The sequence below is a fragment of the Salmo trutta genome, chromosome 30, assembly GCF_901001165.1.
Source record: "Salmo trutta chromosome 30, fSalTru1.1, whole genome shotgun sequence".
NCBI classification, from domain to species: domain Eukaryota; kingdom Metazoa; phylum Chordata; class Actinopteri; order Salmoniformes; family Salmonidae; genus Salmo; species Salmo trutta.
In genome coordinates, this window is record NC_042986.1 from 7,785,972 (window position 1) to 7,799,403 (window position 13,432).

The 13,432-nt window shown below is 42.9% G+C and overlaps 1 protein-coding gene across 2 annotated transcripts in view; it reads left to right on the forward strand.

Annotated features, from left to right (window-relative positions):
• The window catches only part of LOC115167815 (serine/threonine-protein kinase WNK2), a 73,445-nt gene extending 63,362 nt beyond the window's left edge, over positions 1–10,083 (forward strand). Inside the window, exons 19-25 of one of the 2 annotated variants that reach the window (XM_029722449.1) lie at positions 250–502; positions 6,296–6,384; positions 6,637–6,989; positions 7,316–7,542; positions 7,735–7,830; positions 7,910–8,085; positions 8,278–10,083. In XM_029722449.1, coding sequence (XP_029578309.1) covers positions 250–502; positions 6,296–6,384; positions 6,637–6,989; positions 7,316–7,542; positions 7,735–7,830; positions 7,910–8,085; positions 8,278–8,913 — 1,830 coding nt within the window. In that variant the 3' untranslated portion in view covers positions 8,914–10,083. The remainder of the gene's footprint in view (positions 1–249; positions 503–6,295; positions 6,385–6,636; positions 6,990–7,315; positions 7,543–7,734; positions 7,831–7,909; positions 8,086–8,277) is intronic. The other variant, XM_029722450.1, reaches the window with a different exon arrangement.
• The last annotated feature ends 3,349 nt before the right edge of the window (positions 10,084–13,432 follow it).

The following is a 13,432-nucleotide window of genomic DNA, read 5'->3' on the forward strand; positions in this document are numbered from 1 at the left end:
TCTGGGTGTTGAATTGAAACATTGAATAGTGTTTGATTGACTTTTACCTGAAGCTTTATGTAAAGATCACTACTTCGATTGCCTTGTTCTTATGAGTGTCTTTTTCAATGCTACGGTTCTTGTTATGTAAGTTTATGATATTCCAGCATCTCTTCTTTTTTTTTTCTCTCCGAGTGTCTCTACCCCCGATTTTGGCAGCCACTCTTACCATGTCGCTATGTTACCTATCCCCTCCCCCTACCCCTCCAGGCTGCCCCCCCTCACTCTGACACCAGTACCCCAGGAGAAGTCACTACGTGGCCCCCAAATCTGCACCCCATCCCCCTGGGCCCTGGATCGCCGCCACAGCACAATGCAGGAGGTGGATATTTTGGCCTAAACCTGACATGTCCTAGTATCAGAAATCCCGTTAGCAAGAAATCCTGGACTCGCAAATTCAAAAGCTGGGCGTACAAACTGCGCCACTCCGCCAGCTTGTTCAAGAAGCCCAGAGTCCAGCAAGGTAGCGTGATCTTAGAGCGAGAGAGGGTGAATGGGATGTTGGTTGGTGGGTGTTTATCTCAAATACAAATGGGTAGATACAGTATGTTTAGTGTAACCTAGTTGTGTTATTTCTGATCATCTTTGACAGCAATTATTTGATTGTTTAAGTAATTAGTAACTGTAATTGTATCTATTGTAATGTTATTGTCTTTGTTGTATAGTGTCATGTCGATGATATCACTACATGATACACTACTCGTTTGGATTCATTTGTTTTGGAGAATGGCTTTACTAAATTTATTTTGGCAATCTTTTTTTGTTTGCATGGGGGATAACTCACCCTTGGCATGAGGCTGGAATAGTGGAAAGAAGCATAGAGAAGAGGAGCCAGAGAAGGGGGGATAAGGAGGAAAATGGTACAGAGTGTAGGAAGGAAGGAGGGAAGAGACGGGCATCATCAGGAGGGTGATATGTCCGTGGTGCAGATGAGCTTACTACTGTAACTCCGGAGGTGCACCTGGATCTGCAGCCCCCGAGCTAGGATGCCCACCACAGCCCCGCCCCACTCTCTTCTCTGTAGGCCACTGACCAGTCAGTGCCTACACACCAAACACTGCCCTCACCACACCAACCACCCCACCTGCTGGCACAGAGTAGCTAAGAGCACCCCACACACTCGCACATACACCACAGTTCAAGGACACACACATAATGTACACCCAAACTCTCCCCTACGTATTTATTTGGACAGTGAAGCTCAAACTTTTAATTTGGCTCTATACTCCAGCATTTGAGATCAAATGTTTTATATGATGCGACTGTACAGAATGTCACCTTTTTATTTGTATGAAAATACCCTCACATGGTGACATTCTGTACTGTCACGTCATAAAACATTTGATCTCAAATCCAAAATGCTGGAGTAAAGAGGCAAATTAAAAGTTGTAGGTTTGCTGTCCAAATAAATATGTAGGGGCGTGTACTTACCATGCTTTCAGGGCTCACTTACATACCATGCTTTGAGGGCTCACAATCACACGTGGCACATGTCATGGCAATCCATGGCAATCACTGCATATGTATGCAGTACATTTAGATGCAATACATTCCTTAAAATACTTTCTACATGAGCCATTTGCTTGTCAGTATGTTATGTATTGTATGTGATATCCTAGATTATGATGACAGTCATAATTTACTATACATTGTGCACATTGTACAGTACAGGGTTTAGAAGTAACTACAGTACCAGTCAAAAGTTTGGACACACCTACTCATTCCTGGGTTTTTCTTTATTTTTACTATTTTCTACATTGTAGAATAATAGTGACACATCAAAACTATGAAATCACACATATGGAATAATGTAGTAACCAAAAAAGTGTTAAACAAATGAAAATATATTTTACATTTTAGATTCTTCAAAGTAGCCACCTTGATGACAGTTTTGCACACTTTTGACTGATACTGTGTATGTGTGTATATATATATATATATATATATATATACATTCACTGTTTCTTTCTTACCTGCATAGGCTTTTGTAAGGTTAAGCTTACAGTATAAGCTTATATTGTTTTAGCAGACTGCTATTCTTGTATGTATTAGTGTGTTTCACTGTAGTTTAGTTATGTGTATTTTAATTTTACACTACATGGCCAAATGAGTGGATTCGGCTTTTTCAGCCACACCTGATGCTGACAGTTGTATAAAATTGAGCACACAGCCATGCAATCTCCATAGCCAAACATTAGCAGTAGAATGGCCCGTACTGAAGAGCTCAGTGACTTTCAATGTGGCACCGTCATAGGATGCTACCTTTCAAACAAGTCAGTTTGTCAAATTTCTGCCCTGCTGGAGCTGCCCCGGTCAACTGTAAGTGCTGTTATTGTGAAGTGGAAATGTCTAGGAGCAACAACGGCTCAGCTGTGAAGTGGTAAGCCACACAAGCTCACAGAATGGGACCGCCGAGTGCTGAAGAGCGTAGCGCGTAACAGTTGTCTGTCCTCGGTTGCAGCACTCACTACCGAATTCCAAATTTCCTCTGGAAGCAACGTCAGCACAAGAACTGTCTGGATCTTCATGAAATTAGTTTCCATGCCCCGAGCAGCCTAAGATCACCATGCGCATGCCAAGCTTCAGCTGGAGTGGTGTAAAGCTTGCCTCCATTGGACTCTGGACCAGTGGAAATGCGTTCTCGGGAGTGATGAATCACGCTTCACCATCTGTCAATCCGACGGACGAATCTGAGTTTGGCGGATAACAGGAGAACGCTACCTGCCGGAATGCATAGTGCCAACTGTAAAGTTTGGAATAATGGTCTGGGGTCGTTTTTCATGGTTCGGATTAAGGCCCCATAGTTCCAGTAAATTTGTATTGTTTATTTAAAAAACAAAATTGGGTACTTTTTACCCGTTTTTCTCCCCATTTTTGTGATATTCAATTGGTAGTTACAGTGTTGTCCCATTGCTGCAACTCCTGTACGGACTTGGGGCCATGTAGTGATTTGATTTGAGAGGCGAAGGTCGAGAGCCATGTGTTCTCCGAAACACCAGCCCGCCAAGCCGCAATGCTTCTTGACACACTGCATGCGCCCGGCTGTCACAAGGAGTCGACGCTGGGACAATTGTGCTTCGCCTAATCGGTCTCCCGGTCGCGGCCGGTTGTGACACAGCCCGGGATCGAACCTGGATTTTTAGTGATGCAGTGCCTTAGACCGCTGCGCCACTCAGGAGGCCTTTAAGGAAACCTTAACGCTACAATATATAATGACATTCTAGACGATTCTGTGCTTCCAACTTTGTGGCAACAGTTTGGGGGAAGGCCCTTTCCTGGTTCAGAATGAAAATGCCCCCGTGCACAAAGCGAGATCCATACAGAAATGCTTTTTCAAGATTGGTGTGGAAGAACCTGACTGGCCAGCACAGAACCCTGACCTCAACCCCATCGAACACCATTGAGATGAATTGGAACGCCGACTGCGAGCCAGGCCTAATCACCAAACATCAGTGCCCGACCTCACTAATGCTCTTGTGGCTGAATGGAAGCAAGTCCCTGCAGCAGTGTTCGAACATCTAGTGGAAAGCCTTCCCAGAAGAGTGGAGGCTGTATTAGCAGCAAAGGGGGGGGACCAACTCCATATGAATGCCCATGAGTTTGGAATGAGATGTTTGACGAGCAGGTGTCCACATACTTTTGGACATGTAGTGTATGTGCACTTGTTCTACATATGTGTGTATACAGTTGAAGTCGGAAGTTTACATACACTTAGGTTGGAGTCATTAAAACTCATTTTTAAACCACTCCACAAATTTCTTGTTAACAAACTATAGTTTTGGCAAGTCGGTTAGGACATCTACTTAGTGCATGACACAAGTAATTTTTCCAACAATTGTTTACAGACAGATTATTTCACTTACAGTTGAAGTTTACATACACTTTATCCAAATAAATTTAAACTCAGTTTATCACAATTCCTGACATTTAATCCTAGTAAAAATTCCCTGTGTTAGGTCAGTTAGGATCACCACTTTATTTTAAGAATGTAAAATGTCAGAATATTAGTAGAGAGAATTATTTATTTCAGCTTTTATTTCTTTCATCACATTCCCAGTGGGTCAGAAGTTTACATACAGTCAATTAGTATTTGGTAGCATTGCCTTAAAATTGTTCAACTTGGGTCAAACGTTTCGGGTAGCCTTCCACAAGCTTCCCACAATAAGTTGGGTGAATTTTGGCCCATTCCTCCTGACAGAGCTGGTGTAACTGAGTCAGGTTTGTAGGCCTCCTTGCTCGCACACACTTTTTCAGTTCTGCCCACACATTTTCTATTGGATTGAGGTCAGGGCTCAGGAAGGAGACGCGTTCTGTCTCCTAGAGATGAACGTACTTTAGTGCGAAAAGTGCAAATCAATCCCAGAACAACAGCAAAGGACCTTGTGAAGATGCTGGAAGAAACAGGTACAAAAGTATCTATATCCACAGTAAAACGAGTCCTATATTGACATAACCTGAAAGGCCGCTCAGCAAGGAAGAAACCACTGCTCCAAAACTGCCATAAAATAGCCAGACTACGGTTCGCAACTGCACATGGGGACAAAGATCCTACTTTTTGGAGAAATGTCCTCTGGTCTGATGAAACAAAAATAGAACTGTTTGGCCATAATGACCATCATTATGTTTGGAGGAAAAAGGGGGAGGCTTGCAAACCGAAGAACACCATCCCAACCGTGAAGCACGGGGGTGGCAGCATCATGTTGTGGGGGTGCTTTGCTGCAGGAGGGACTGGTGCACTTCACAAAATAGATGGCTCATGAGGAAGGGAAATTATGTGGATATATTGAAGCAACAACTCAAGACATCAGGCAGGAAGTTAAAGCTTGGTCGCAAATGAGTCTTCCAAATGGACAATGACCCCAAGCATGCTTCCAAAGTTGTGGCAAAATGGCTTAAGGACAACAAAGTCAATGTATTGAAGTGGCCATCACAAAGCCCTGACCTCAATCCTATAGAAAATGTGTTGGCAGAACTGAAAAAGCGTGTGAGAGCAAGGAGGCCTACAAACCTAACTCAGTTACACCAGCTCTGTCAGGAGGAATGGGCCAAAATTCACCCAACTTATTGTGGGAAGCTTGTGGAAGGCTACCCGAAACGTTTGACCCAAGTTAAACAATTTAAAGGCAATGCTACCAAATACTAATTGAAACTTGTGACCCACTGGGAATGTGATTAAAGAAATAAAGCTGAACGAAATCATTCTCTACCATTATTCTGACATTTCACATTCTTAAAATAAAGTGGTGATCCTAACTGACCTAAAACATGGAATTTTTACTAGGATTAAATGTCAGGAATTGTGAAAATCTGAGTTTAAATGTATTTGGCTAAGGTGTATGTAAACTTCCGACTTCAACTGTATATGGTGATGTACTATCATACATAATGTGTAATACCATAACATCAGCAGCATTCATGCCAAGCTGTACATTTTTACATTGATATCTCAAATGATGCAACATATTCATATACACACATTCTGTTTAGAAAACCTCCAGATATCATACACCACAAATGACAACATCACTTTTAATCTACATTGTGGATCAATTCATTCATCCAGATTGACATGTGATGTTAGTGTGTGGGGTCTGATATGGTACAGGTACACTGTGTGTGTGTGTGTGTGTGTGGTGGGTGGGGGGGGGGGGGGTACAGTATACTGATGCATACATTCAACTAACTGACCCCTCCCTAAAATGCATTTCTATCTCATGTCTTTGATATGTGAATATTAATTACTGACCTTCAGTATATACCAACCCTCCCCACACCCCATAACGTTATGCTTATTTAAGCATGTTTTTACTGTAGAAGTTATTTTTAAGTTATCTTTATCATTATGACGTTTTTATGCTTATTCCTGTCACTGTAAGAAAAGGACAGCAAAACATTATAAAAATGCTATAGTTTTCTAAATCAATGTAATGTCACACACATATTCCCATGAACTGTAAGCTTGTCTACAATAGAATACTTTTTTGTGTAGTCACAGGGTTGCAGTCTGATAATGTGATGTCATGGGATTTAATGATCTTTAACTCTGTTTTTCTGTGTTTGTGGTGTCTATGTCCACGTCTTATCCCTGTGCTTGTCGGTATACCCCTCTGTGTGTGCCTATTTCTGTGCGTTTGTCTATCTACCTTGTCCTCACGTCTGTTTCTATACCCATGTGTGTCTCTGTCTCCGTGTCCTTGTCTCTCTATGTCCTCCTCTCTCCCCCCCTGTTGTTTTTCATTCCCCCTCTTTTTACCAGACGGTCACTCTAGTGGCAGTCAGGCAGTCAGAGAGGAGAGAGAGGGGGCTTCCTCCAACCCTCTCCACTCACTCAAGGGACGATTTCAGGTACGAAACAGACTCTAGACACTTGTGTAGTTCTAAAAAGATTAGATAGGTAGGTGTAAGCAATATGGGAAAATAGCCTCACAGTGAACGAGAGGACGCGATGGTACTACTACCAGGCCTATTCAATTCTTTCAGATCTATTAAGTGCCTAGAACTTCCTGATAATCACTTCCTGGTTAAATATCAGAATGTGCTGGAGGAGGAGGAGGAACACACACAAACTTAATGACTCCCACTTTGTATTTTCCCCAGGTCACCCCAGTGCCCCAGCCCCCTGAGGCCTCTCCCCCCAAGGAGGCAGCCTGCGGTACGGGCAGCAGCCACAGGAAAGTGGGGCGCTTCTCTGTGACCCAGACGGAGGCCCAGAAAGAGGAGAAAGAACTGACGGACAGCTCCCCTGTGTCTCTTGACCTGGAGAGAGAGAGGAGGAGGACCCGAGGGAAGGAGGGAGAGAGGGAGGAGGGGAAGAGGACTCCAGCACTGAGCCACCCACCCCGAGGACATGGTCACGGGCATGGTCATTCTCCCCTGGGCAGTAGCGATGATGAGGAGAGTGAGATGGAGGATGAAGACCTGAGGAAGGAGCTGCACACGCTGAGAGAGAAGTGAGATGATACAATAGAATACCTTGTTTATTGGGAATTCATTTTGTGCAGTCAATGACCCATCTGGGAGACGGCGTAGAAAAAAGGGACAGGGTTTATTTTCAGTATCATTCAACATGTTGATGTTTCTTCTATATTGACTGACCAATTTGTACTCTTTCTCCCACCCACCCACTCCATTCCATCCCTGCCTGTCTACATTCTCAACAAATCACTCTTCTCTCCTCCTCAACTCTGTCGCTCTGCCATTAATGATCTCCCAAACCCCATTCTCTTCACGTCTCCCTCCTCTATTCCTCCCCCTGTATTTTACCTCTCTTCCCCAGGCACATCAAGGAGGTGGTGTCCCTCCACGCTCAGCAGAACAGAGAGCTCCAGGAGCTGTACAGACAGCTGCGCTCCCTCAAAGACCACCGGCAGACCCTGCCCCGCACCCCACCCTTCCCCTCAGGGTCCCCAGCCCTCTCCCCCCGCAGGCCCAGGCCGGCCAAAGCCAAGCTCCGGCCCAGACCCCACTCCCACATGGACAACAATGGACTCGCTGGTCACCCCGGTAACCAATCTCTCTTTCTGGGTCTACTCTCAGTCTTTCAGTCTTGATCTGTGTATTTCTCTCTCTCTCCCTCGGTCTTCTCTCTTTCTGTCTTCTCGCTCTCTGTTTTATCTTTCCCTCCCTCTCTCTCGATCATCTCTCTCCCACTGAACGTGATATATGTGATATCTGACTCTGTTGTCTCTGCTGAAGGTATACAACAGTCCAGTAGTTTCTCAGGGGGAGAACAGAGAAAACTGCCGCCATACTGCAACCCAGAACAAACCACCCTACTGACTACCAAAAGAGGTAATGGTTTCACCGAAACCTAACTTTTCCTCTGAATTAGTAGTTTTTGATTGATTATCTTCCCTTTCTCTCTTCTCAGACCACAGTCCTCCCTCCCAGGGTGCCAGAAAGAGCATGTTCACAGATGACTTGCACAGACTGGTTGATGATTGGACGAAGGAGACAGTGGGTCCCGCCACTCCCAAGCCCTCGCTCAATCAGATCAAGCAGATTCAGCAGGTGCAGGAGTTGGGAGGGTGGCCACAGGCCACAGAGGTAACGCACCAGGCCTCACGTGACCTATACGTATACAGTGCATGTGTATTTATTGCCCATGTACAGTATTCCATTGCCAATGTATTGTGTACATGCTTGTACATTTTTGTACAATTCAGTGTATGACTGCAAGTTACCAAAAACCGTTGGATGTCGTTATTGTGTGTTACATTAGTGATGTCTTCCTTCCAGGTGGCTCCTCCTGGTTGGTTCCCTGTGGCACCACTGAACCCCCAGGCCTCTCCAGCCCCCTCCAGCCTCACTGCTCCAACCCCAGCTCAGTACACCACTGGGGGGAGCCTGAGCCAGTGGAGCGGGGTGGGGGGACCACCAGGACCACAACAACAAACACACATGCCTCCAGTCCCTCAGCTGCAGCAAAGTTTACATCTCCAGCAAGCCCAGCCTACTCACCCATTACAGATACAGCCCCTAATCCAGACTCCACTACTGTCTCAGTCCCTGTCTCCCGTAGAGCCACAGACAGGACAACAACAGATACCCCAACAGCCCCATTTAGGTGTAGTAGCCCCACCTCCGAATCAGAATAAACCTCTGTTGCCTTCCCAGGTGTCCCCATCGTCTCAGTTGGCCCTAGCTCAGCCTGGGTGTCTGATTCCTGGGTCTAGCAACAATGCGGTAGTGGAGCCCATAGACACTGGCGCTGCTCCTGCTGCTTCTGCCCCCGGTGGCCCCGGGGGGACATTGTGCTTCTGCTCCTCCTCCTCTTCCTCCTGCTCCTCCTCCTGCTCTGCTGCTGCTCGACCATCCAGTGCCAAACTTCACCCCACGCCCCCAACCTCCACTCTTCCTCTGGGACAGCAGTAAAAAGAAAATGAGAGTGAGTTAGATTAGGATGGAACGAGGGAAGTAGAAAAAAAGATGGAGATGATGGATGTGCAAAAACCATGAAAGTTTGAGAGTGTTTATGTTATGAGAGGTAACGTCTGACAATGACAAAATGGACGCCATTATATTTGTAAAGATGAGATGGGAAGTGAATGTGAGAGATGGTTGAGTCTATGTAGACAGAGTATGTAGAGACAGAGGGCAATATGGAACTCTGGGGGGGGGGTCATGATATTGGTGTGTTTGAGATGTACAAAATTAGGTACTGTGTGTATTTGTGTGTGTGTGTGTGCGTGTTTGTGTTGCCATTGATTTCCTCAGTACATATTCCTTGTGTGTTTTGACACCAAGTAACAGCCATGTTATTTTTAAAATCCAACTAAGTTTGACCCAGAACTCTTCCTCCCAAGCTGAGACATGAAGGAACACAAAACATTGACATTATTATGCATTGACATATATTTTTTGTTGTTTTTATTTGTCAATGCTTACTTATATCGAAAAGGACTATGAATTTTAAAAGTGCAATTAGTAACTGTCATCTAAATTGTATCATCCTGTGATGTCCTGGTTTTGTCTGTGGTGGCGTTTAACCAAATCATTTTGTAGAAGCACGTTAACAACCAAACAAACATTTACGCATTAACTGACCTCTTACAGTATAGCACAAATGTTTCAACAGGCTACCAATGAGATATAAAGCAGGTGCAACAACAGCATGTTACAGTAACACCACAGAGCATGGTAATAGTGGTGCTACCTGGCTATTATCACTACCACAATGCCACTAAGCACACTGTTGTACAGTGTAGTGCACGGGCAAGGCATGTACTTTGTGGATTATAATTTTTTACATTGATAAAAAGTGTCAATCAGTAGATTAAAGAAGATTTTAAATAACATGTTGAGTAACATGATTAAATTGTGATCAATATATGCTGATATTTTGATTTGATTGATGAATATGTTCAGTGAGCTTTCATTGAATAAACACTCATCAAAACACTAAGACTGCATGACCTTACGGCTACAATGTACCTTGACTTGTCTGCAATCTGCTTGCACTTGTGCTTATATTTCTCACGTCTGCTGCTGTGCACAACAACAAACTGAGGTAATTTATTGATCAGAAATAAATCTGTTTTATTTGAGCTAGAATCAATTTGTTTTAGGGAAATGTTGAATTTCCTCACTACCAATCGCTACCCTGCATATCAAAGGTGTCATACAAGGAAAACTGATAAGAAAACAAACTGCCAAGTCATTTTATGGAATGGGGAAACCAACTGTATATGGGCTGTCCTCATATTGCCTTTTAGAATTTATACTTTACTGTGTGTGTGTGTGACTGTTTTCTTTTGTGTGACAAAAGCTTTGTAATATTGCTGCACTGCATCACAAATCGAATCCCCACTACTTCCATAAAAGCAGACTCTCACATTAGTTGTTACTGTACCAGATTGTTTACCTATAGAGCCCATCATGTATTGGTTCTGTCTCTCCTCAAGACGTCAAAGAAGTCAGTTATGTGAGTGGCGCTCGGACCCATAAAGTCCATAGTTATACGGTGCGTCCCAAATGGCACCCTAATCTTGTAAAGTAGGGTACCATTTGGGACATTGCTATAGGGCTCCCGAGTGGCGCAGCGGTCAAAGGCACTGCATCTCCGTGCTAGAGGTGACACTACAGACACCCTGGTTCGAATCCAGGCTGTATCACAACCAGCTGTGATTGGGAGTCCCATAAGGCGGCGCACAATTGGCCCAGCGTGTCATTGTAAATAAGAATTTGTTCTTAACTGACTTGCCTAGTTAAATAAAGGTTCAATTAAAAAAGTGTAATTAAAAAAAAATAGTTTGTTGTTAGACAGCATTGTGAGAGCCTCACTGGGCTATTTGTCAAGACAGAGTACTTTTTCTGGATTTAATTATTAGTGAACATTTTTGTCCTTAACAAGTTATTTTACGTGTGAATTACTCTTTTGTAAATTCGACTAGAAGGATCTGTTAAGTGCTGCATGCACACAGCAAAAGGTTTACTGACTTCCATTTCTCAACTTACTCCAGTGAGTGACAGATACAGGGATGCACATAGGCAATGAGATACAGTACAATCATCATTGCATTTAGCTATACATACAAATTTGACCATTGATAAATACATTTTCTGAAAGCTTACTTGGTACTATAAGTTTTATAGTTAATGCAGTATTTCTGTTTTTATTTAAATGTCTAATGATAGAGAGTTTTTCCCACAGCAAAGAGGAGATTGTAGAGCATATGTGAAAGACTGCTTAAAAGTGAGCTGAAAACTCACTAAAACTACTGAAAGTGGAAGGAGGAAAAACAAAACATTCAAATTCCTTTTGGGGAGCTAAAACAGTTGGTGCTTATAGTTGTTCACAAACTAAACACTTTACCAATTGCATATGAATATATAGTTTAACATAATGGTTTTCAGTATTTATGTTTTATTTTTATGAGACAACCCACATTTTCACAGTAATATAGTTTAATATTATTAGTAGAGGGGAGGAAGTTACTGTGCTGTCAAGTCAATACTAACATGTTGACCATATGTCACAGCTTTGATGATATTCATGAAAAGGAAATGTGGAACTCGCCCTGATGTGTTACCAAAATGTAATCTAAAGGAAAAAAATATTATTTTTGTATTTTGAAATGGGGTTGTACAAAATGTAAAGTCGTGTTCTTCTGATCAGTATTTTAAAATATATCTGAGGTTATCTGACACTAGAAAACATTGCTTCTTATCTCTGTTGGAGTCCCCCCAGGATATATTCTATTCCTCTCAGACTTTGTGTTGAAACAGAGTAATAGCTACATCATGTTTCAATTGTGAGAGGTTTTGTCAGTATGGTTCTAATCATAGAGATATACTGTATCAACTTGTTTTTATCTCTACGGAAACTTGATTCACTGGACAAACAATGAAACACCGTCAAGAGGTAGGCCTAGACTACCTTTAGGCCATTGGGCTCATCTAACACACACTTGTCCTGATATTACACCTGACTGAGAACCAATGATTTAGAAGGACATTTACATACAAAAACCTAGAAATAAAACGTATGTTTCTGCTGATTTAACCTCTGTAATATTGTAACTAATTCAATTGTTGATTTTATTTATGTTTTTGTAACTAATCAAAATAAATGGTGTTAAACATCAAACTGTTCATGGGAGTTCTATTGCTTATTCTGTTGGATCCACACCTGTCTTCAATTTCACCAATCTTGTCATATGGTTGAAATAACTGATATACACTGAACAAAAATATAAACGCAACATGTAAAGTGTTGGTCCCATCTTTCATGAGCTGAAATAAAAGATCCCAGAAATGTTCCATACACACACAAATATTTGTCTCAAATGTACACAAATTTGTTTACATTCCTGTTAGTGAGCATTTCTCATTTGCCAAGAAAATCCATCGACCTGAAAGGGGTGGCATATCAAGAAGCTGATTAAACAGCATGATCATTACACAGGTGCACCTTGTGCTGGGGACAAAAGGCCACTCTAAAATGTGCAGTTTTGTCACACAACACAATGTCACAGATGTCTCTAGTTTTGAAGTAGCATGCAATTGGCATGCTGACTGCAGGAATGTGCACCAGAGCTGTTGCCAGAGAATTGAATGTTCATTTCTCTGCCTCTGTATTTTTTGAGAATTTGGCAATACGTCCAACTGGCCTCACAACCGCAGACCACGTGTATGGCGTTGTGTGGGCGGGCGAACTGCTGATGTCAATGTTGTGAACAGTACCCCATGGTGGTGGTGGGGTTATGTTATGGGCAGACATAAGCTACGGATAACAAACACAGTTGCATTTTATCAATAGCAATTTGAATGCACAGAGATAGCGTGACGAGATCCTGAGGCCCATTTTCTTGCCATTAATCTGCCGCCATCACCTCATGTTTCAGCATGATAATGCACTGCCCCATGTCGCAACGATCTTTACACAATTCCTGGAAGCTGAAAATGTCCCAGTTCTTCCATACCCTGCATACTCACCAGACATGTCACCCATTGAGCATGTTTGGGATGCTCTGGATCGACGTGTACGACAGCATGTTCCAGTTCCCGCCAATATCCAGCAACTTCACACAACCATTGAAGAGGAGTGGGAAAACATTCCACAGGCCACAATCAACAGCCTGATCAACTCTATGCGAAAGAGATGTGTTGCGCTGCATGAGGCACATGGTGGTCACACCAGATACTGACATGGTTTTCTGATCTACACCCCTACTTTTTTTTAAAGGTATCTGTGACCAACAGATGCATATCTGTATTCCCAGTCATGTGAAATCCATAGATTAGGGCTTAATTAATTCATTTCAATTGACTGATTTCCTTATATGAACCGTTAACTCTAAAATCTTTGAAATTGTTGCACTCATATTTTTATTCAGTATAATTACAGACCCAGGTTGTTATTGCAGTTATTACAGTGCGATAGCTGGTTATT